The following is a 26058-nucleotide window of genomic DNA, read 5'->3' as shown; positions in this document are numbered from 1 at the left end:
AGTGCAGTGAGAGTAACAACGCTAAAGCAGCTATTGTATTTAGAATAGTTTGACCATTCTGTGGACCATTATATTGTTACAGGTTAATTACAATCAAATGCATTAAACTAATAAATAATATGTGGTTAATTTCAGTGTATTTATAAAGTCACGTCAGGGATGTGGATCTAAAAAAGAAAGGGAAACCACACTGGAACAGTAGCACTGCTTTGACGCTGGGTGCCACCAGTCTGCAAAACAGAGCAGAGAACTTGCGTACGCCAGGGTATGAGCTATTGTGGTAATGTGCGTGGCTTTATGCCAAGTTTAGGTTTTATACATCACGATTTGAGTGTGGAAGCGTTCATATGCAACATTTTTGTGCGTATACACCGTTTATACATGAGGCCCCAGATCATTTCTCCAGATAAAGCACGTTTAGAAGGGCTCGACAGCAATCCAGTATATCCATTTTAATTAAAAAGACATAACATTCCACATTTCTAGATTTCCATGATGCAAAGAAAAATGTTCACAAATCAGGCATCAGTCAGGGGTGGACAATCAAAAGAAAGTTTCATCCAGTGAACCACAAGAAGATTCAAATCAGTTTCTTACAATGCTGAAATAAAGAAAGTCAGTTATGATCTTATTAGATCATAAAATCTTCTTTTACTTGACCTGCTGGCTTTCTGTAAACTTTTCAGTAGTGTCTTTAAATACCCTTCGCCTTAATAATACTTTCCACTAACATCATGCAGCATTCCCCTTGAATACTCTTTTGTCTTCATGTTGTTTTACTTAGGAGTTCAACCATCTGTGGTATTTTCCAGGGTAAGTTTTATTTAATATGAGCTTATATGAGACCCCCCGATTACCCAGGTATATAACCTTTAATGACAACTGATTGTACCATTGAAAAATGGTGATTACTTGTGGAATAAGTAATTTCTGTATGATCTATAAAATGTATCTTTAGTGTTGAGACTTGTATTATGGCTCTGTGTTGTAAAGAAATTAAATGTGAAGATACTCAGTGGAGAATTAACACACTATCATTCTCCTGTACATCAAGTAACAAACATCTAAAAAGAAAATATGTGGGGTACTTGTTTCCATTATAATTATAAAGCTTATTTTTTTGGTGCTATAAATTCAGTCCTCCACTTTTAACAACAAGTGTTATATTGGACTGTACAGCAGGAGACTGAAGGCAATTCAATAAAGCACCATTGAGGTTAAGTCTCCATTTAGTCAAAGTGCACATATTTGTGCATCCACCAGAAAAGTAACCTAACGTGCATCCACCAGAAAAGTAACCTAACAAGTTTGTTTTGGAATGTGAGAGAAAACCAGACATAAGGAGTTATCCAAACAAGGACACAAAGACAACATTAAAACCCCACACAAACAGGAATGGTCGAATCAAGCAGATGCAAATGCTATGAAAAGGCAATTCTACATGCTGTGTTGCCCTTTTAATAAAATGTGTTGAATTTGTGAGTGGAGAAAAAGAGGTTGTGGACATTACTATTTTCGAGAAAGCAGATGCATAGTGGCATTTTATATTTTAATTTTATTACTGCTATTGAAAGCACCCCTTGTGAACTGTGCATATTTCCAACTTGGGTTCCTTGAAGCTGGGGTAGAGAAATAGGGTAGACAATATATATCTTCCTGATTAGGCCTCCTGCACCACTGGAAAATCTGCCATTATTAAACGAACTACATTTTTAAATTCATTTACTGCATATTGTTACCCACAAAATGAAAGCTTAATCAATCAAAACAACTTTTAAAGGGTACACAATTACATAGTCCATTACATTACAAAAGCAAAACGATTTTAAGCAATATACTTGTGATGTATATATTTAGATACACAATACAACACGATATAAACTACAAAAAGACAACATAAGTAAAACACACACAGCCACACAATGATGAAAAATCAGCAAAGTCTGATTTATATACAACTGCCAGTCAAGAGGTTAAAATAAACAGGCATTGCTAATTTAAAAATGCAAGTAAGAAAAAATGCTTTTGCAGGAGTGTTTCAAACATTAAATAACTGAGGCCTACAGGATTCAGGAAGCAAAAAAGGACGTTCATATTTAGAAGAGGAAATGGTCGATTCCTGACAAAGCGCCTCTGCTTTAAAAACAAAAGAGAGTCAGAACTATATTGCGAGCCGTCCTGGTATCATCTTGATACAAAAGGCAGAAGGAATGTTAACAGTAAGATAAGCAATAAAGACTATGATGTAATAGCTGATTAGTACATTATGAAAATGCAGGCATATAACAAACAAGGAAACACATCTCGCGTTATCATCTTATTTTGCAAGCTGCCAAGCAGTGCCTCAAACACGAACTGGTAAAATAATGATAAAAAAAGATAGGGTTAGAGGTCGGATTTATTACTTCTTGTCCAATCAGCGCTCAAGCGAAGGCCATTGTTACATAAAAACGAAAGAAGTACTCGGAGGAGCATACCATTATAGCAGGTTGAGGGGTTGTGAAGTAGAATGTTGCTGTTTATTGTCTATACGGCAACTGTTTGCATTTATCTTCAAATGCGTCCTATTTAGTTAAAAGCAAAATTGGTTCTGTTTTTGAAAAATTTAAAATCCGTTCTAATTTGTATATATGTAGTCGCAAGAAGATTCTTTTGTCCCCTTCAGGGAGCGGCGTGGCGTGGCGCAGTGCCGCCTGACTTTATAAAGCCTGTGGGAACGCTGCCTTGCGCATTCTGGGGCTTTGTCAGAGAGAAAGCAGGTTTATAGATAGGCGGTTTGAGTGGGACACGTGTGCGGATAGTTTTTTTTTTATTTTAATTTATTATCTATATATGTATAAATAAAGTACATTAAATTATATTGACATATATGGCAGAGAAACATTAACGAGCGAGCGTCATTAACGCTTTAGTTTGCCTAAAATACCTTTAAGGTCTTGGATCCTTAAAATTCTTTAGCTGATAAACTTCAGCATTTACCAGCCTCACTTGGCGATTGAAATGCCTTATAAATCACTATTCCCTTTCGTAATCAATTGGAATACTGTTTGATAATTTTTTTTAACAATTTCTTTTTTTCGGAAACCCAAGTAGCCGTTAATTTCAGAAATGGGTGGATGGTAAAGGAATGAGTATTTTTCCCCGATTTAAAGGGACACGGTTGTAGTTTCATTCGTTTCTGGTGTCTTTACAGTAAATACCTCGCGCTGGTGATAATTCGTCTACGTCAATGGTTATGAATATTGCGATTTTTTAATTTTGTGTTTTTGTTCTATTATTCGTTTGAATACGTATATGAAACGCGGAAGTAACAAGATAGTGAAGATGCTTTGAAAAAACGCATTTTATTGTTTCCGTTTAAGGAAGACGATTTACAAATAAAAAAAAAAAAACTTGGTTTCAGATGCAGTTTTCTCACTACATGTTATATTTTAGTATATAGCCTTAATAAATTTAAGTTTCAGAAACAAATTACCGTTATTTAGTTCATTTTCACTCACTTAACGTAACAATTTAGTTGATACATTTACTAGAATGTCGATAGTTCAAAACGAGACTGTAGTTTTGATTAAAGATGTAAAACCAGGCCTGAAAAATTTAAATATCGTCTTTATTGTACTGGAAATAGGTAAGTTGCGGACAGATTGTTACTCTTGTGACAACACGTGGATTTTTTTTCTTTTGGTTGGCCGCCCTTTAAAGCGGTAGATCCCCAATCTTGCTTCACGGAACATGACCATTAGTAGTGTGGCATTCTTTTAATTTCCTAATTCCTCCTTTTGCTTTATTTAGGACAATTTTTAGTTTTTGAAATTGATATATTTTGTGACCCATATAAGTTTAACTTCTTTATGTATGAAATTACAGCAATCAGGCTTGTAGCAGTTGACCTTGTGTGCACTGGCATGTAGGCAGAGGTTTGAGTTAAGAAAATGTGGGTAAACTTGCTATAAACCACCTGATTTGCTTCCAGTTGAAATGTAGAACAAATCCACAGTGTGTTTACATGGTAGGATTTTACTATTTATACCTTTTTGTCTCACATTTTGTCTTGACCAGGCAGGGTAACTAAAACAAAAGATGGACATGAAGTGAGATCCTGTAAAGTTGCTGATAAAACTGGGAGCATCACCATATCTGTCTGGAATGAGCCAGGGAGCCTGATGCAGCCTGGAGATATCATTAGGCTCACCAGAGGGTATGTGAACAAAGTGACCTTAATGTCTTTGAATAGATTGATATAATGATCATCAAGGTAATTGTGTGTGATTTTTAAAGTTGTATAATTAACACATTGATGGTGGCTTTGTGTTTTTATTTATGTATTGTTTAAGTTTGTGTCCTTCCACATCTAAAACATACATGTTGGGTTGACAGCTCTGTTGGGTGGCTGTGAGTTGCCTTGGACAGACTGATGTGCCATCCAAGGTTGGTTCTAGATTTATGTCTTCTGCTCCCATGAGAGGCCTGCTACCCTCATAACTCTAATTATGAGAATGACCTGAAAGTAGGTGAATACCAGTGCATCTCGCAACCTGCCAGTATAAAACTGCAATATTTTGCTGGTGCCAGTCACAGAAGAGTACAGGGTGGGGTGCTAGTTAATTATGGGCACATTCTTGCATGTGCTCACACTTCTAAACAGGGCCAATTTACAGCCAGTGGTTATCATAATAATGCTGGGGAACACAGATTAGAGATTAGAATACAGTACTCTCAATTTCTGACTGCAATCTGAATGTAATCTGGAAGCAAGTTTTCATTATGCTTCCACGATGAGTGTTGTGTTCAACCCAGATTGCTACATTTAAATTGTGGTGAGTTGATAAATTTTATATTTACATAATTCCTATCTTGGTGCAGATTCCATATTGTTCAAGATTGTTCCCTCCCTCTCAATTCTACATGTTTGTTAACTGACAGCTTTGAATTGTCCTGGTGTAGAGGAGTCCAATAATGTGCCCCAATATGAACTGGCTCATCATCCAGGATTGCTTCCAGCCTCGTATACAGTGCTACTGGATAAGGCATTAATTCCCTTGAACCATGATCTGTGTAACTCCATGAAAAAGTTATCTAAATATTCATTCCTTTAAAAAAACTTGTAAAGCATTTATTTTGATTTTGTGTGTATCAAAGTACAGATCAAATTGGGTTTGAGGGGAGGGGAGACCCTTTTGTAATTGGATGGAGAAAAAAGTGGCATTTGTAAACTTCAAATATTAAGTGTTTTTTTTTTTTTGATTGCAGAATTTCAGTTCATGTGGATTAAACCATTCTTTCATTTAATGTAAATTCATTCAGTTACTTACTTGTGCCTATATGCCTCATTGTTCTGAAAATGCTTTTCTTGTATTTAGTTATGCTTCCATGTGGAAGGGCTGTTTGACATTGTACACAGGACGATGTGGAGACCTACAGAAGATTGGGGAGTGAGTAGATGAGGGATGGAGTGTTATATTAACATTGAGAACTGAATATTCAGGTTTAACACTTTTTTTTTAAATCCATTTTGTAAGCCTTGCTCATTCCAAGTTTTTGGGAAATTTTGAAGTGTCTCGAATCCTAGCTTAATTACGTTATGATTTTAAATTGAAGGGGGGGGGGGGGGGGGGGCGCAGAGTTGGGGTTTGTAATGATAAAGTATTATTACAAATTTTTGTTTTTCTCCCCCTTATTGATCAGATTTTGTATGGTATACTCTGAAGTCCCTAACTTTAGCGAACCTAATCCTGATCTCCTTAATCAAGCACCTCAGCCAGCCAAAAATGTAAGTACCGTCACAAGACTCGTCCTCCTTGCTGTTGCCCCCTGCCCACTTAACCGGGTGTTTTTTTGCTTCTTAACAGAACCTGTGTATTAACAGCTTTATGAATTTAGCTTGCCACTTGTGCCTTAGCTCATTACTGTAAGTTTTCTTGTGTGTATAGTATTAATGTGTTACTTATTTAATTTGTTTTGAATGAAACTCTTTTTGGATGTAGAAAGAAAAATAGAGCTTTGTTTTTAGTTTAGAGAAAGTCACAAAACTACAGCCTATGGGAGCCAGAAAAATTATTTTAATTGCATTGGAAATTATCAAATGATACTTTTCTATGTAGGTCTTGTTTCTTAAGGCCTTGACCTTGTTTAGCTAAAATAGCCTTACTGTGCTAAACTTCACTAATTTTTAAAGATTGTGTTGGTATTTTTCTCGATTTGTGTATTTACCCAGAGACTTGTTCTGTGCTAAATGCTTAATCAGCTAATAGCTACAGAGTAATACGCCCCAACTTCTACAAACCATGGCAAACTGAGGGCATTTTGAACAGAAAATTGCCATTGTGGTTGGAGGTTTTTGGCCCTTGTAGTTGTGGCCACATCATCTAGAAGAACTGAAAAGTGATTAAGTATCTTGTGGCAGGAGAGGTGCTGCTGCTTTGGTTTTTAAAATGTGCATCTGTGGAGATTTTTGAATATCCTCTTTTTTTTTTTTAAACACATTTTAAAAAAAAAAAAAAAAAAAAAAAAAAAAAAAAATGGAAATCTAAGCCAGTATAAACTGTATACAGCGAGTGCAGTCAAGAGGAAATTAGACCTTTCAAAATGTATACCAAAATACTTGCTGAACCCCACCCCCCTCAAATTCAGCTCCAACATAACTTTGAGCAGAGTGTTTACATTTTGTACTTTGTCTCCTTTAACTGAATGGGCACTAGTTCATAAATGATCTAGCCAGCAAAGTCTACTTTTTGTATGCGATATCTTGTTTAATGAGCCCTTGGTTCCTGCTGTTTTCCTTAATGATCTTTAATTATAACTTGAAACATCAGTAGTTTAAATTCCACCTGCAACCATTGTTCACCTGGTGTTTCCATATTCTTCCTGTTTTTGTGGATTTTACTCCACACCAGCAGTGATGGGTGGGCTGGGTTACTTGGCAGTTCCAAATTGAGTGTATGTGTGGATATGTTCAGCAATACACTGGTTCCCTGTCCAGGTTCTGAATAGGCTGTAGTGACCCAGGTACACTGAAGTGGGTTACGTGTGCTTGAAAAATTTACCACAGTGTTTAAAACTACATTTGTTCTTTCGAGTTGACTTAGTCATTTTAAACAAAGTGTAACATATCTGGGAGGTTTGTAAAATGTCTCTTTTCCGGAGCTGGGGAATAACCTTACCGTGGAAGACAAAAAATTAGTGTTTATGCATTTTACATTTTATATAATTCAGTTCAGTTGTTTTAGCTTTTACATCTATTGACTGCTGGTTAAAAATGTCTACTCAGGTACTCCCCATTTATTTGCATGCTAAAAATAAAGCATCTTTCACAGCCTCTTCCTGTGTAGTTGACAATTTTAGTAAAATGTAAAAACTCTTTCATAACCAGACTTAACATAGCATTTGTTTCAAAATGCTAACCTTGGATGGCAACATTGCTATGCTAAGTGTTCATTCATAATTAATAGTAGGGTAATGTGGACTTCTTTAAAATCAGACATTAGGTTTGCAGCCTCAAATGTCTAGCTAAGCAGACTTTATTTCCTTAGTCTTTGTTGACATCTAGTGGAGGCTGGCAATACTTCACTTTAATATACTCCTGACAGCCATTTTTAATGTCTGGAGTAGTTAGCATTTTAGGCCTCCTAAAACGGCCCTTTCAAATATCAAGAGGTAAATAAACAGAATGGTATTTTCTGAAATTTCTTTCTGATAATGTATAATCATGTATTTGTTCATGGGCAGTTGTGGCCCAGTGACATTTTTCCTTGCTAATATAAACCTAGTTATTTTTTCCTAAGATGTGAAATTATTTAGTTCGTTAAATGGCTACCATATCTTGCTTATGATTAGTTGCCTTGTAAAATGTATACAAACGAAACCTAGAAAGTAGCAAGCAATTCACAAACTCTTGACAAATTGTTTATACTCTGTAAATGTAAATTGCTTTTTAGTGTAACAGTACTTTTAAACTTCATGGATTATTTATTTTTTTTTTTTTTTGTAAGGCCAAAGGTGAGCAGCGAAGCAACTCCCCCACAAACCATTTGAGCTCAGGTATTCCAGTCCAAGCAGGTAAGTTGCTTTTATGAGATGGCCAAACTGTCATAATTCCCAGAAAGAGTTGGTGGTTGAGTTTATCAAATGAAATAATTTGACATGGCTGTGTTATTCTGAAAGATGTAAACATTAATCTTTAGGAAGATGACAGCATCCAACTCTTAATATATTTATATTTTGCCTCGATACACAAGGGTAAGTATATGGTAGCCACATTTGTTAAGCCAATTTAATTTTTTTCTGACTACACTGTGACGTATCCATCTCATATTGAGGTGGCTTTGGAGTTAAACATACATTACTGTTAATCTCAGGAATATAATATGAGGTGTAGAAGAGTTCTTCCAGCTAAGGTAGGGCTCCCTCTAAAGTATTAGGATGATTTACATTGAAAAATCTATTTAGAAGACTGAAAATGATGTGTGAAATTGGTTCAGAAACGTATTTCTTTTGGTTTGTAACAGGTATGTTTTTAATAGTCAATTTTTTGAATGTGTATTATATGCATCAGTATTGTACTTTCAGAAATCTTAAAATTTGTACTGTGCAAACCGGAGTACTGAACCCGTTTAGTGAAGATGCTATGTTCATAATGTATAGGCCACTAGACCTAGAGTATTTGCTGATTTTTAAAAAAAAGTTCAGTGATATTCTGGTTAGTCAGAAAATTGCACATTTTTAAGTGCAGTTGGTTTAGTAATGTTAAACATATGGTGCTTAAATGTTAATTGTTATAATGCAGTTTGCTGATGAAGCTGAAGGATGTAATCAAGTTTTATTTTCATCTGAAAGCTTGTCGTATGTAATCATGGTTTTGTGTGCATTTAGGGGATTTTTAAAGTGTCTTGTCAAAGCTTTTGGCTAGGATGCAGAATCAGACACCCAATTCAGTTATTTGAGTCACTGACCACTTTGACTTTATAGTAGTGCCTCCGAAACGCACACTGAATCCTTGTTGTTTTTAACTCTGGTAAATCCCAGTAGATGGCAGCAAAGCTTTTTTTGTATAATGGCCACCTACCTTTTAGTCTGCTTTCCTCCCTCTTCTCACTAGCACCATTAAATTTTTGTAGAGATGGAGCTGTTCTAATCTAGCTATCCATTTTATGTAGCCATCTCTATCTTCTACCTGTTGGGGTTGAGATGAGAAACTGATGGCTATAAAATATTGTATCACAATTTCTTTACAAATAGTTCACATATAACAAAGATTGCTCTAATTAATTATATTTTGCTTTAATTTCCCAAAGGGAATGTTCATGGGGAAATGCAGCCCCCCAATATGGCACTAAAGCAAAGTTCCTGGTATCTTAACAGTTTAGTGTACAGTACTCTGATCTTGCAAAGGACTGGTGTCGTGTGTGTGTGTGTATTTTGAGTAGAATACAGTGTTGTACTATTTAAATGTAGAGGCAGATGGAATGTTTTGTCGGTGTTCTTTGCTTCATTTTACCTTAAATATGTATTTTAAGACTAATGTGAATTTGCTATACTGTATAAATTACTTTGGTCTTCTAATGTTTACTGTTATTCCTTAGGAAATGGAGCTTCTCATTCCTATTCTACAAACAGCACAGTGCCCATCAACAGCCAGCTACAGAACCCAGCACCTGCCCAGGGGGTTTTGGGAAGAACCAATGGCCGCGTTCAGGCCAATAGCAATATCTCAGCTGGGGGTGTAGGTAGCGGGTTGGGACCTTCACCTCCTTCTGTAACGATCAGTAATGGCAGAGATCCACGCAGAGCCTCAAAAAGATGATATCTTAAACCCTGTTCCTAAAATTTGTGTACATTTTCCACCATGGGCAGGGCTGCAGTTTTCAGAAATCCACACTCTACTTGAACACTGGGTGCACTTTTTTCTTGATGCATTTTTGATGTATCAAATTTTGTATGCTTTTGTATATATAAGCCTTTCAGGAAATGCTTGGGCAATGCTGCTTATAATGGAAGATGTCTACAGAAGTGAGTTCGAAATCTTAAAATCTGTGATAGAAATTCAACTTTGTCACCCAAACCCCACTTGTTAGTTTCTTTTGACATCTATTAATAAAATATTGTGGCCTATATTAAGCCTTAAACATAACCCCTTTTATTTTTCAGTCCTAAACAAATGTGTTTTGAGTTTCTCATTGCTGGGGGCGCCATGCTTATTTAATCTTGCCATCCTGACTTCACAATATGATTTGTTGGGAGAGGCATTAAACAATGTTTAAAGTAGGTTTGGGTTTGTTCTTTGTAACTGGGTATGGTTAACCCTACTCAGAATTTAGAGCAAGACCCATCCTGCTGCAATGATTGGCTAAGAAAAATGGTGAATTGTGATGGAATTCACATCAGGTAAGCAGGTTCAAGCTTTTGTCATGTTTACATTGTACAACAAATTTTTCACTTGCATGTCTTTCTGGGACTAGTGCCAGTTGAATAATAAAAGCAAGGAATACATATACCATGCACTGCTGCTAGTTCAGTACTGTTTGCCAGAACAGAGGCATGAAGAAAGTAACTGCAGGCTGACTGCAGTCTTGAAGTAATGTGGTTTGCCTTTGTAAGGCAGCATGTTGTGTTTATAGCCTAACTAAAGCCAGGTGCCTACAGTAATATTCTTAAACCATCCTTACTACCCACTATAGTGTATGCCTTTTATGTTTGTGAGTTGATCGGATTCTAGTACCAGAAAGTAATGCAACCATTTACCATAATCCACTGTGGAAGTTGGCAGGTATATAGAAGGGGAAAGGTGCAGGATTTTCAGACATCCAAGGATTTTAAAACTTTGGAGCAGTGCCTTTTCGATGGCAGATTTGTGTCGTTCCCATTCTGGTCTGAAGCCTGTACCAATCCCTTAATTGTGCTGCTAAACTGATTGCGTCAGGTATGCTGCTTTTGACAGAAGCTGACTTTTTCATATACTAATGGGGCCTTTGGAAGACATATCAGCAGTGTTTCACAACAAATAACGGGACACCATATTTACTAGTGTTGAAATATGTTAAAACCAAAATGAAATAAAAATCGATGCCTGTGTCCACAATGTTCAAGATTAGTACAGCACCTGCTACAATTAGCAGTCCTAAAATGCCTGCTGAAGCAGAGTTAGTGATGTGGGAGATGGGGGTACTTCAGAGAATAGAAACAATGGTGGTCATTAGTGTCTGTTTTTTTTTTTTTGTTTTGTTCATTTTTTAAAACCTACATCTTCCTCAGCCTGGCCTTGGCCTGCTCTTCCAGGGTATTCATTGTATCTCATCTTCAGCAATGGCTTACATATGTAAAACTTTGAATATGCAGCCCGTACTCTGGCCTGGGAGTCTGCATTTCTTAAGGCACCAAAACTTTTCCCCTACTCCGATAAGGTCACTGTAAACTGATTTCTAATGTCTCTACTTTGCTTAGAACTTCTGGTTTTCTTTGAACCGCTTCCTGCCCTTCCTTATTGACATGTAAATAGAGTATGGGCAAGCAAACAGTCGAATGCTAATGCATACAATAGACACCACCACCAAAGGCAGCCCTAATGTAGCACTTCCACACATTCCTCATCCTGGGCCAAAGTAAGGCTTTCTTTTGGTCACATTTGTAGTACCTAACCCTGATAGCAGTATTTGTCTGCAATTGGACTTGAAGATGTTTTTAAATAAAAGTATTTTTGCTAAACCAAACCATATTGGTGCTAGCATTATAGAAAATGTATGCAACAATTTGCAGAAAGGATGGGACCTCAAATAAACCCAGTCACCCCTCTAGTATTGGACTACTCACCCATGTTTTTATAGGACCTGGTGCGTGGTTTGCCATCATCAATGATTAGATCTCCAGTCTTTGATAGTGACATTCCTCACAGGAGGCAAATAGTTTTGAGGGTCCAGTTTCATTGCTCTGTCAAGTTAGGCTGGGAGTAATGATCAGTAGTCTTTTTGTGGACAACTCCCCAGTTAGCCAGAAATACCTCCATCACGGAGTTGATGCACTGAGGCCCCTATCCATAACCATACGTTTTGGTACCCCCTGTAGGTAAAAGTTTTTGTTCTTAAACCTCAGTGGAAGTGCAGATTACTGCATCAATCTTGTAAAATAGTTCATTGTTTGTGGCTACCGAGAAACCACCTACTATTGACTCCCTTCGTGGTATCCCTGCTGATGTAGATAAGATGATCTAACATAGCTCTGTAAATGCCATCTGTTTGTTCTAAACTGTTTTTTAAAAAACAGGTGGTATGTGTGAAGTAATACAACATGCAAACAACTCTACCCATTTTGGAAAATAGTTTGTATTTAGGTGTCTTTAATTATGGTGTTACTACCCCATATTTACTGTGTAATACAGTGTAATGCTATAATCAATCAGTTATAATTGTTATTCCATAATTTTTATATGTATGTATATAAACTGGAATAACATTAAGTTGAGTAGTTATAGCATTACACACTATTACACAGTAAGTACAAGGTAACAACACCTAGTTACATTAATTATATAGGTAAGTACAGAATATTTAGGGACACCTAATATAAAGTGATACCAAATAGTCAATATATTGGTTGGTCTCTCCCTTCCTAATTATGGTCTAAATGGTAAGAGATATTTCATGCCTTCTGAAAAGAATGGGTTCACTTTTTACTAGTTATGCATACCTATTCGGACTTTGCATGTTTTCTGGGTCCAAATATATTTGATAATGACTTTTTTGGAGTGCAGTATTAGAATATACATATCTGCAGTGCTGGGTAGTTGTTCTTGCAGAGATGAATTAAACTCCCAATATTTTAGGTGTTTTAGTGACCAAAGTATGTGGAAAAAAAACAACCTGATGTACTGCTTGAAGGTAAAAAAGATCCCTTTTATTCAGTAATGGTTGCCATATAGTTCTTAGCAATGTAGGCAAGTTGTCCTTAAATAGACAGTGCTGTGTTTGAATATGTTGCATTTGGCATACATTGTACTCACATATCTTCTTCTTCTCCTAGATACGGGTGGTTGAACTTTGGGCAGAATCTTGGTCCTGACAGTTACATGTGTTTTACCAATAGACACGCACTATGTAAAAGATGTCCTTACCTCACAGCTGGTGAAAGGTCCTGGCACATTATACACCATTGAAGAATCTAATACAGTATAGTAAGCACTGCATTGCTCCCTTGGTCTTTCACGAGCCTGCCAATTATTTCTAGAACAAGGGTAGCATCTGATTTTGGGTGATCACACTGTAAGGGGGAGGCCAAACTCTTAATTTGCAAAGAAATCTTTTGTGTTACCAGTAGGCTGCCTTATTCAACTGACCAACACCAGCAGGCAGATTATGCTTGTGTCTCCTCAAATTGCTCATATTTGATGACTCCATTTTTGAAACTTGATGACAAATAACCTCTTTTAAATTTTTTTTTTGTTTGAAACTGAAGTGAATTCAAAATGGACAAATTTTAAATTGGCTTCAAAATACCTTCAGTGTCAGTCCTTTATTTTAGTATTGCATAAGATCAGTAAATGGGGTAGCATCTACTGATCCCCAAAGTAAGTTGAGTAAAAATGTAAGGACAGGAATTGCACAGTCACCTCTTAATAATTAATATCAATATTGTGGAGACTTGGAAAGCTAAGCGTACAGATCATGGGCACAAAAGTGTTGGTTCTGATTGGTCCATTTTAGTAGCATCACTGATGCCTGTAGGTTACTTACTGTAGTGTTTTGTTACAGGTGTATCCTTTATACCTCGTCTCATTTTTAAAATTAGTATTTTAATACAGCTTAAGGACATTTTACCAGTGCATGGTGCTCTAGTCCTTTGAATTTTGCATCCACAAAAAAGGTTTTCCATGAACAAGGGCTGTGGCACAATGATGAGGTTCCTAATCATCTACTAGAGTAGACCTTAACAGAGGCCTTTATTCTTGTGTTCCTGGTAGCTTGCTTAGAGTATTAATTGGTGTAGTATTGCAACCTTAACTTGAGTCTTTTATATATTAAAAAAAAAAAAAAATTTAAACTGATTTTGTGCATTTACAAGTGAATTGTTTTATGTTGAAAAACATCCTTACACTTAAAAGTATAAGATTTGGGTGTAGAAAAGGCTGCTATAGCAGTAGTGTTTATAACTGGGTAATCACTGGCAAGAACTGACTGACTGGTGTAGATTGGATCTCCTGTACTGCCTTCCTTGCTGCTGCCGTTTATGTCTTCCATTTTAAGTTGAGATTTTTGTCTCCAGTGAAATGCTGAAAATGGGTCTTGGGGTATTGACAAAACAGATTATTGCATTTTTCTTTTTAATTAATTTTTACATTTGTTTATAAAATGGTAACGACAACCTTGAACTGACTGAGCTAGAAACAACAAACCCCATGCCCCTATCCAGGATTAAGTGATGTGAAACACTAAAAAAAAATTTTACAATTATGTTGCATTCTTAATCAACAGCAGGTCTGGTATGCTTACATAGACTTAAAAATATAGTACAAAGTCCTGCAATATTTACAAGCTTAATGGGTAATAATAATACTAGTGCAAATGTTTGGTAATAAAAGACCTGAGGACTCAAAACCATCTTGGAAAAGTTGAACAAAAATAAAACTTAAAGCTTCCAGAGCCAGAATGGGAAATGGTGATGATGAATTTGAAATGCATACCCGTGGGGCAAATAGGTACAGAACTAAGTCTGAGAACCCCTCTTCTGGGGGTTACAGTTGGTAGATGAACAAATGTAAATGTGATGAGGTACTGTATACAGGCAGGAGAGTTGGCAGCTTCTCTTTTTTGATGATAAACTTTGATGCTTGGCTACTGCGTGTTATTTATTAAGTAAGCTTCTGGCTGGTTGCCCATTTGACTTGTGTACATGTGTATTTTTTCCCATGTCCCAAAACCTGCTTGTTTGGTTCAAAGCTTACTTGAAACTGAGGTGATAAGTGTGTCATAGTTCTGAGTGCCTTGTTATACACAGGCCTGCAGCTGGTGTCACTTTTATAAAACTTTGCATGAATTTTAGTGCTAAAATGTGTATTCCACAAAAAAATACTATGAAACCTGATAAGCACACACTTCTGGCCAATTTACCTTTTATAAATCAATCACAATAATCTAGTAAATGGGGATATGTGAATGTGCCTCGAACCCTGCCTAGCTGAAGCAACCACACATGGACTGTGCTAGTCAACCTTGTACGACGTGGAGTCAAGCTGCAGTTAGAAAATGGAATGAACCTTAACAAAACTGATCATGGCATTTCTCAATGTAGTCTCCACCCTTCTCATTGTACTTGTGCCATCTGTCTGGAAGTGCCAAGAGGACAAGACAAAACCTTTTAGTCTGCCGGAATCCAGTCACTTCCAGGCAGGTGGAGAATTTGCATGATCAGTTTTGTTCAGGTTCGTTCCATTTTCTAATAAATCCCATTTTCTAACTTTAGCTTGACTTCTCATACGTATGCAATCATAGAGGTGGGAACTTTCAGTGGCTGATTGAACACGTCAGGTGGGATGTTGCTCTGACACCTCCAAATGCCTTTGAGGAGTGTCATGGTGTGCTGTTTGGCATTGAAGTGTTTCTCCTTATGCACTGTGAGGATTGTGCAACAGCGTAAGAGGTCAGGGTCTGAGTGGGTTGTCACTTACACCTGGCACATGTAATGAAGGGCAGGATTGATGTTACAATAAATAGTACAGCTCATTTGAAAAAAAAACTGGATTCAGCCAATTACTTTATTTACTAACAAGCCATCCATCATGCACAGCACCATCAGCATGTTAGGTGATCAACACTACCTTGTCTTAAAATAAATGAATCATGGGTTGAGCCAAGCCACTGAGCCATAACATTTGTCAGTATCAGCTTGCCATCAGAGACCACCTATGCGTTAATGGAACGTAGCATCTTACGGTTAACAAAAGAAGCTTTGTTCTTACAAGGTGCCCTTGTTGCAATATCCATTCCGTCAGTTGCCATGTTTATGTAAAGAAAATAGAACTCTGCTGCAAATTTCCTTTTTTATGTTGGACTGAACACCCACACTATATGGAAACTGATGTAGCACCTTGTCATTTGTTTATGCCTTCCAGTACAGTGGGCATGACAGAGTCTGAAGCTTGGGTTTGATATTCCTAACATGTTGGCCAGTTCCCAATGGTAGGTGCCTGTTGCCAGAAAGGCAACCATTATTAGGCGCCTGGATATGAATGTGCAGAACTTGATTTCGGCCATTCTGTTTCTAATGACATGACCAATAAAGCACATTGTTCCAAATGAATGGATATTGAAGGTCTATATCAACTCCTAAGCCAGTCATCATCATGGGCAAAAAAACCTGATAGCTCCTTCCCTTCATATATGACCATCTGCATAATTTTCAAGCCATGCCAAAGAAGCCAAGTTGTGTCAAACCACTAGGCTATAAATTTGCTGTAGGGAATGATCTTTATGGCCTTCTGTATGCAGGGAGTAAATCACGCCCATGTTTATACCGCACTTTAGTCTTTGATCCTTAGACGTGCCAGCAGGTAGCCTCTATAAATTCACGAAAAAACAAAAATGTTCTTCAGTACAAATGCGTAGCATTGCTCTCTTAAAAGGGAATGAATTTACATCATATTCATCTCTTTAGCGGTTAAATATGTCTGACACATCATGGACATTCTAATTGCAATTTTGTGTTATGAATTACTGTGCGCGCCAGTCGTCATTTAGCTGGTTTGACTGCATTTCCCTACTTGATCAAAGGTGTCATTGTTTCCCACTTTCTCCAAAATGTTGGATACAGATGGGTCAGATTTTCTATGAATAAACACAAGCTTTCCCTTCAAATTTTATTTTATAAATCCCAGCTTTTGTGTGGAAAGCTGCATATGCACATTTCAAACATCTTTTTGTGTGTATGAAAGTTTTACAAATCTGACACCTGGACTGGTTCTTTTGTAATGCCAGATGTGTTGTTTACTAAAATTTGAAAATGGAGGGCGAAACATTTGAAAGTGAAGCGAGTTAAACTCTTAATGATTCTTTAATGGCATTTTATTGGGCTGTCTAGTCCCCTGTGGAGCCATTGCTTGACAAAGAAGCATTTAATTTTGGGCAGGGCGCATTGCATGTGGCGTTGATTATTTGGGTTTTGAAAAAGTTCCTAATATGTGGACAAAACGTATCTTTAATGTAAAGTAGTCTGCTTAGCAGGAAATTAAAGATGAAGAAACCTAAACTGAGTCTGTGTGCTTGCAATACAGTGAGAGTCCTTTTGAAATTATAAACCCATTGGTATTTCACAGATCTGTTATTGTTTGTTCATGATTATTTATGGAATGTGTTAGGGATCTGAATTAAAGGTTCTTTCTGGAACCTTCATGTGGAAAGCTCTTTTGAGAGCCCATATTGGTTCCCCTACAGCGATGCTCTAAAGAAGAGTGTAGGTGTTCATTTACATTTATTTGTTTTTAGTATTTCTGCATATCTATCCCAGCATGTAAATTGTGATCAGTCAAGTGTGGATGATTTGTTTGCTTGACAAACTGTGTCAAGCAATGGGGGGCATATCTGTGTCCTGGGAGACATTTTCGTAACATTTGGCAGCCACCCTTCCCCACATAAACATCTTGGCTTATTTTTATTTTGGATTATATTGACTTTTACTATTCAGTAATATCGGTCAAATGAATTAGAAATGGACCAAAGCAGTAGCTGGTAAGATTCTCTGTGCCTGAAGCTGATGCCCTGCACATTTGTTAGTGCAAGTCCAAATCTTGCAGGAAAAGTGTAAAGATCCATAAGGTAGGTAGATAGATAAGATTTTTAATCCCAAGGGGAAATTCACAAGGTGCAGTGTGAAGCCCGATTGCAAACAACTGGTCATTTTATACAACAGTAACGTGTGTGCATTATAAAGGGACCCGTCTGAGTGACCAGTTGTCAGTCAAACTGGAGTGAAGGATCACTTATAAGATGTGCTGCTTAGAAGAACCTCTGCCAACCTGGGGTGTTTATTGGGTAAACAAATCTGATAGTAGTCCTGTCTGCATGAGGCAGGCACCATATACTAGAGCTTACTGTATGGATGGCAGTGTGCATGAAGATGTGTCTCAGTGTGATTGGATGTGTGGATGTGCAGATTTGTCATAAAAATAAAATTTCTAGAAAAAATGTCACGTTGTTGGTGTTTGAAAAAAAAAAAATGAAAAGAGTCTCCCACCCTCCAAAGTATTATTTTTTTTAACACTAGGGGGCTTTGCCCCCTGCTCGCTTCACTCACCCACCTCCTAAATCTGGGTGCACTATGCACCAGCCACTCACATTGCTTTGAACATTTATAAGGCTGTACAGCAGCTGTCCTTTTGTCTCACTGCCTTGTCTCGTGGGACGCTAAAGTGTCTCTGAGAAAATCACGTCTCGTCTCCTTCCAAGCCTTCCAAGATTTTTTTTATAATAGAGAGATGTTACTTACCCCATGTAGTTAGTAGTGATGGGTGAGAAAAATGTTAAATGTCATCTTTTCATGCAGAATTAAGATAGGGTATGTGGTGGTCAATTCTGGACAATAGCAAACATTGTCAAAAAGTCCATGAAAAAAATCCTGCGTTGCATAAGCCACTGGTTGTCCAGTTTTATGCTCAAAATGTCCCAAACACAAGTATTTTTACAAAAATAGTGTTAAAAAACACCTCCGGGAAATATTTTTGTAAATGAGCATTTGAGCCGTAGACGTGCCTCCTGTCATTACATTTATATTTATATATTTATGACTGGAGCACTACAGGATTATTTAGCATCAGTCTGTAAAATCCTTGAGCAAGGCCCTTAACCTGCAATTGCTCCATCCTGGGTATGGCGTTAACCTGCATCCAGCCTTGCAAGCAGGTGGTCCAACTTTCAGGGAAAACTTGGGGGTTGGTGGCAGGATTGCACTCCAGCCACCGTGGAAAATGTTGCATTGTTTCCTTTCCACCGAACTAATGTGGTTTTGAGGTATCACCCATTGCACGGGTGCACTCGAATCCTAAATTTGGATCTTAAGGTGGTTCATTGTGTGGTGGACATGGCAACGTGCTGTATCAGTGCACACTCCCAACCTCCTCCTCCTGTAAAATCTGCTAAGGGGAATTTATCTTCTGCTTCTCGGACTTGCACAGGTATGAGGCATAGTCTCCTCCTGATAATGTTTTCTCTCGGTTTTGTTTAACTTTTAATCTTTTTAATTTTACATTTCTCCCAGTGCATGATTTTTGTTAATATCATGTGAATTGTAATGTTAGCCAATGAATAAGCTATGTGAAAGAAGTCACCTTCAGACACACAAAAAGATTTGGGGCAGCCACCCATATATTGTACCTAGCTGCAATGGTTAATTGAAATTGCACAGATGTGCTCAGGACGAGTTCTCAACATGAACTGATGAGTAGTGGCAAAGATGGTGACTTTAATGGCAATCAAAGAAGTGATGCCATCTATGTCAGAACCGGAAGTGATGTCACTCTTGGGCCCGGAAGTGACTTGGTGCTGGAACCGGAAGTGATGTCTTGTATGAGAAATCAGGCAGGTTTTCCCGTGTTTGGTCTGCAGAGAAAATAGAGAAAAGTTTAGTGCACCCGGCCACCCCCTGGCCTGGCGTGGAATTACCTTCTTTCGGTTCCCTCAGCTTCCTCCTACTCGCATGTGTGTGACAGCTGTTACTGGACTGGGCTCCTGACTAACAAATGAGGTGGAGAGGCAGGTCTTCAGTTCAAATGCTCGGGCGTGTCGGAGTGCTTTTTCATTCACAACAGCATTTTCCAAAAGTTGTTTATTTGGCAATATTTTAATACAAATTGAGACTGGGACATAGTAAGCATATCATTGGTTTACTTGACATGTGCATTATGCGACACAAGTAGCGTGAGATTTTTTATTCTTTTAAGTTTGATATCGTTTGCCGTTGTCCAGTATTGGTCACCATAGACATAGCCGTATTTGTCCTGCATGAAAACACAAGATTCAAGTTTTGTTTTTTTTTCTTGTCCATCACTACAAACTAAATGGGGTAAGTAACACTTAAATAAATATCCTTTGTGTACGGAGCATTACTTTAAAGCAGCCGTCAGCTGAAATCAATATTAGCTAAAATTCATAAGAAATACCAAGCAGCAGAGGGTGGGAAATCGGTTAGATGTTTGATATCCTTGGTGCTTTTCTATTCAAAGTTGACTATGAAATTTCTGAAATAAGGGAAATAGTCTCCAGTGACAGCTGGGCTCAAATAAGATAGTGGTAGAGATGAAGAGAGACTATCCTTGCAGTGTGTGTGAAGATGTGCCCTTTGAAGAGGGCTCAGGTGGCAGTGTTCCTTACATGGGTCTGGTGTTTTCTTTTTAAAAAAAGCATTTGAGCAGAGTTGTCAAGGGAACTGGAATTTGTGAGCAGAGAGCATTCTGCAGCTTTTCCTGGATTAGTGTGCTTTCTGTTGGATTTAGGTGACTAGGCTGTAAAGTAGTAGTTCTTATTTACTGCATATGTTGGCTGGTGGGATGTTAATAAAGAGAAGCTCTGTCATATCACCTCTCTCCTACTGCCTCTGACAATCTCAACACTGTGTTGTAAAATTTGATGCAGCACCATGGAGTTGTCCAGGGAGTACACAGAAATTTCTCAAATCTGCTTCTAATGACTTGGCGATTCTACATTGGCCCTAGTGTGTGCTTGGTGTGTGGGTGTGTTTGTGTGTGTCCTGCGGTGGGTTGGCACCCTGGCCGGGATTGGTTCCTGCCTTGTGCCCTGTGTTGGCTGGGATTGGCTCCAGCAGACCCCCCGTGACCCTGTGTTCGGATTCAGCGGGTTGGAAAATGGATGGATGGATGCTTCTAATGATATCTTAGGATTTTGGAGAAAACAGTGACAGCTAGCCCACTTGGCCCACCATGGTTCTTCAATGTAAAGTCGTATTCCATCACTTGTAGCAAGGCTACATAACATGTCAAGCGGGTTGGCTTTCTGGGGTGGCCGTCACTGCATAATGTGGCAGGGAGGGTGTCTAAAGAATATCCCTTCAGGCACTTTTGTGAACGACCAAGTGCTGGGAGGACCCCACCCGGTAAGTATTCCAGCTGCCAGTTACCAGCGTCATGTTGCTATAACAACTAAGTAGGGAAAGGATGTTTTGGCGGGAAACTTGGCAGATCGAGGAGGAGGAGGAGGGATAAAAAAGAAAAAGGCAGAAGGTAAGGAGGCGACTATCTACGCTTAAAAGAATCTTCAGGATCAGACTTCACCCAGGGACGTCTGCTATTTGTGGGTGGCCACCCCGAAGTTGAAACAGTGCGACGAATCCCCGAGAAGAGGCCAGGGGCTGGTGTTCTATGGGTGCTCCCGTTTGGTGAGTCCGACTCGTGATTAAGTTTCTTCGGGATAGCCAGCCGGGAAACCATTTTTGCCCGAGGACTGTTTTTTTTCCACTTCATACTACAGTAGGAACTGTACTGCAGGTTTCTTCGCCGTGTCATGGACTATGTTAAATCTTTCTTTTTTTTTTTTTGTGATCTTTTTTCTTTGTCTGTTTCAAACTGGGGATTAAGATTTGGCCACTGGGGAGGGCATCTGGGGAAAAGGGTTCACAAATGAGCAGTTAGGCACCGGTCAAGTAAATGTATTAATTGGATTTCAATATACTTAACCAGTCCAACTTCCTTTCTTCTGATTTTTGCCAGTTATTTAGGGGTGTGCATAGGGGAGAAGAGGGGCCGAAGATCGATTATTTTAGTGCTGTTTTATCCTTCAAATATCGTCCACTTCCCTCTCGGGTGGTGAAGTGCAGCAATTGCATCTGCATTGGGCAATTGTTACACACTTTTCATTTCAGGCAGTAGCTCATCTCTTCTTCATGGATCATCTCTGCGTCTCTGGCTGTTTTTACTCCATTTCACTGTTCTCGACCAGGTCTTTATGATATAATTTCAGACACAATTCAGTAAAAACAAGAACCTGTCCAGCTGTATTTCTTTGCAAAGATTGCTGATCACATTTTATTCTTATTCTTTACCTTGCATTTAAAGGTTCTGGAAGCTGTAACAGGGCAACAAGGTGGCACTGCCACTTCACAGCTCCTGGAGATGGTTTTTAATCCTGGCGAAACACTGCATTTGGAGTTTGCTTCTTTTCGGGTTTTGTTTTTTGGGTATTCTCACATCCCATTGATGTGTAGAATAACTAAACTGGCAGCCTGAAACTAGCTTGCCATGTGCTGTGTGACTTGTGATGAACAGGCAGCCACTCATGGGTTGGTTCCTGCCTTGAAATCTATGATCCCTAAATAGAATATGACTCATTTTGACCCTGAATTTGATAAAAAAAAATAGACGGGTGGCAGCCTTAAATGCCCCAAGCTGTTCTTTTTAATAAGAAGTACAAGCACCACCCTAGCACCACTTTGTTGGGCACAATTTTTATTACAATGTCCCCAAGTAGAACAATTTTGAAACACTTTTACCGCATAGGCATTTCTGTCCTCTCCACTGCACTCGGGTCCCAATCCAGGTGGTTCTTCGTGTGGTGTGTGCGGCATCGCGCTATCTGTGTATGCTCCCAACCTTCTCCTCGTCCTCTGTTTTAAGGTGAATAGTAAAAAGTAATGCTTTAACATAACATTCTAAAACCTACCTAATTTACTCAGGGAAGTAGGGTCCAGGTTCTTTCTTGGCATCATCAGGCAGAAGGCAGGTACCCTTGGACAGGGAACAAGTTACATACACAACCTCAGCGCCAACTGACATAATGTTTTTGGAGACGTGGCTGGAAAACTCAAGCAAATGCAGTTGGAAGGCAAATTTCCTTTATCAAAGCAGCTTCATGATTATTGGTGAGCAGGCCTAAGATGTCAACCTGGAGCTTGCTGTTTAATTTTGATGGAACAACAGTGTTACTACTATATACTGTATAACAGATACACTAGAAAGATATGAAAAGCAGCATATACTATTTACTGTGTCCCTTTCCAGGAAAAGCAGTTTCAGATAATGCGATGAGAATATATCATTTTTAGACAGAAGGAAAAGGAACTATCCATCCATCCATTTTCCAACCCGCTGAATCCAAACAGGGTCACGGGGGTCTGCTGGAGCCAATCCCAGCCAACACAGGGCACAAGGCAGGGAACCAATCCCGGGCAGGGTGCCAACCCACCGCAGGACACACACAAACACACCCACACACCAAGCACACACTAGGGCCAATTTAGAATCGCCAATCCACCTAACCTGCATGTTTTTGGATCGTGGGAGGAAACCGGAGCGCCCGGAGGAAACCCACGCAGACACGGGGAGAACATGCAAACTCCACGCAGGGAGGACCCGGGAATCGAACCCAGGTCCCCAGATCTCCCAACCGCGAGGCAGCAGCGCTACCCACTGTGCCACCGTGCCGCCCGAAAAGGAACTAGGTAAGGTAAATTGATATAAAATAAAATATGATAAGTTTGATCATCTACAGTACACCCATCTATCCATCTTTTTAATCTGCTTAGCTAGGGCAGGGTCACGGGTCAGCTTGAGCCATCTACCCATCAATCTTCTAAAGCTGCTTTATCCTGAGCAGGGTTGTGGGGAAGCTGGTGCCATTCCCAGCTTTCATTGAGTGCAGGGCAACACCTAGACATGGCAGCCAGTCCAGTGCAGGGTGAACACACACACACACATACATGAGTCAGTTCAGCAACGGCAGTCCACCAAACAAGTGTGTCTTTGGACTGTGGTAGGAAACCCACATATTGGAATCCCTGACAAACATGGAAGAAATATGGAAACTCAGTGCAGAGAACACCTGGGACACAAACCCCAATCTTATTGTGACGCAGCAGTGCTACCACTGTGCCATCTATGAAGATAAAATATATAATAAAACTTCAGGTAAGTTGATTTCAATTTAATGTTGATTAAAATGAAGTTATGTATAGTATTTTAATACACTGTTATTAATCTTGGTGATTTGTTCACATGTTGATTAACACATGCAAATAAAAGTTTCTCTGTATTCTGTACACATGGCAATAAAGACATCCACCCAAACAACAGCCATGTGCAAGTATCAAAGCAAGGACACTGGATCAATGAGACAACAGCATGAACCACTGCACTACCATCCTGCCCTAATAATGAATTTATTTTTGTTTTTGTGGTAAGATTCTTTAAAATAAAAGGCTGATATAGTCAGAAATGCAGGTTCCAAAATAATGGTACTGTATGTTAAAAAGAAGCATACAGAGGGATTTAAAACTGAAGAGCACCATCTGGAGGATCTATGTGAACTCTGGTTCCACCTGTCACAATCCAATGATGTACAGCATGTTCTAGAAGTACTGCCTGCCCCAGTATGCAATGACCTGGAGTTCTGTCCAGGATTGTTTCTCTTCTGTTTTTAATTTGTTTTTCTTTGACATCTAGTAAAGCACTTTAAACTACTTCCTGTGTATGAAAGTGTACTATAGAAACATATGGTTAGGTCCATAAATATTTGGACAGAGACAATTTTTTTCTTCTGTACATTACCACAATGAATTTTAAATGAAATAACTCAGATGCAGTTGAAGTGCAGACTTTCAGCTTTAATTCAGTGGGGTGAACAAAACAATTGCATAAAAATGTGAGGCAACTAAAGTATTTTTTGAACACAATCCCTTCATTTCAGGGGCTCAAAAGTAATTGGACAAATTAAATAACTGGAAATAAAATGTTCATTTCTAATACTTGGTTGAAAACCCTTTGCTGGCAATGACAGCCTGAAGTCTTGAACTCATGAACATCACCAGATGCCCTTTTAATGCTCTGCCAGGCCTTTACTGCTGCAGTTTTCAGTTGTTGTTTGTTTGTAGGCCTTTCTGTCTGAAGTTTAGTCTTCAACAAGTGAAATGCATGCTCAACTGGGTTAAGATCAGGTCACTGACTTGGCCATTCAAGAATTTTCCACTTCTTTGCTTTAATAAACTCCTGGGTTGCTTTGGCTGTATGTTTTGGGTCATTGTCCATCTGTGTCATGAAACGCCGCCCAATCAATTTGACTGCATTTAGCTGGATTTGAGCAGACAGTATGTCTCTGAACACCTCAGAATTCATTCGGCTGCTTCTGTCCTGTGTCACATCATCAATAAACACTAGTGTCCTAGTGCCACTGGCAGCCATGCACGCCCAAGCCATCACACTGCCTCCACCATGTTTTACAGTTGATGTGGAATGCTTTGGATAATGAGCTGTTCCACGCCTTCTCCATACTTTTTTTCTTGCCATCATTCTGGTAGAGGTTGATCTTGGTTTCATCTGTCCAAAGAATGTTTTTCCAGAACTGTGCTGGCTTATTTAGATGTTCTTTAGCAAAGTCCAATCTAGCCTTTCTATTCTTGAGGCTTATGAGTGGCTTGCACCTTGCAGTGCACCCTCTGTATTTACTTTCATGCAGTCTTCTCTTTATGGTAGACTTGGATATCGATACGCCTACCCCCTGGAGAGTGTTGTTCACTTGGTTGGCTGTTGTGAAGGGGTTTCTCTTCACCATGGAAATGATTCTGCGATCTTCAACCACTGTTGTCTTCCGTGGACGTTCAGGTCTTTTTGCGTTGCTTTGCCACTCGTAATATTGTAGCAATTTCTTGGATGTTTTTTTTCTGTTTTCGCAGCTTAAGGATGGCTTCTTTCACCTGCACGGAGAGCTCCTTTGACCGCATGTTGTCTGTTCACAGCAAAATCTTCCACATGCAAGCACCACACCTCAAATCAACTCCAGGCCTTTTATCTGCTTAATTGATAATGACATAATGACGGACTTGCCCACACCTGCCCATGACATAGCCTTTGAGTCAATTGTCCAATTACTTTTGAGTCCTTGAAATGAAGGGATTGTGTTAAAAATGCTTTAGTTGCCTCACATTTTTATGCAATCGTTTTGTTCACCCCACTGAATTAAAGCTGAAAGTCTGCACTTCAACTGCATCCGAGTTGTTTCATTTAAAATTAATTGTGGTAATGTACAGAACTGCGGTGGGTTGGCACCCTGCCCAGGATTGGTTCCCTGCCTTGTGCCCTGTGTT

At 38.8% G+C, this 26058-nt stretch overlaps 1 protein-coding gene across 1 annotated transcript; it reads left to right on the top strand.

The window, feature by feature from the left end:
* Nucleotides 1-2832: 2832 nt before the first annotated feature.
* On the top strand, nt 2833-10126 carry nabp1a (nucleic acid binding protein 1a). Its single transcript, XM_028807632.2, has 6 exons — nt 2833-3628; nt 4060-4198; nt 5361-5432; nt 5686-5770; nt 7989-8055; nt 9579-10126. Exons 1-6 carry the CDS (start codon nt 3535-3537, stop codon nt 9797-9799), a joined length of 678 nt encoding a protein of 225 aa, XP_028663465.1. The 5' UTR covers nt 2833-3534; the 3' UTR covers nt 9800-10126.
* The last annotated feature ends 15932 nt before the right edge of the window (nt 10127-26058 follow it).

Source organism: Erpetoichthys calabaricus, chromosome 8, assembly GCF_900747795.2.
Source record: "Erpetoichthys calabaricus chromosome 8, fErpCal1.3, whole genome shotgun sequence".
NCBI lineage: Eukaryota > Metazoa > Chordata > Cladistia > Polypteriformes > Polypteridae > Erpetoichthys > Erpetoichthys calabaricus.
The sequence above is the reverse complement of the archived record's forward strand: the minus strand, read 5'-3'. Positions and strand labels throughout refer to the sequence as shown.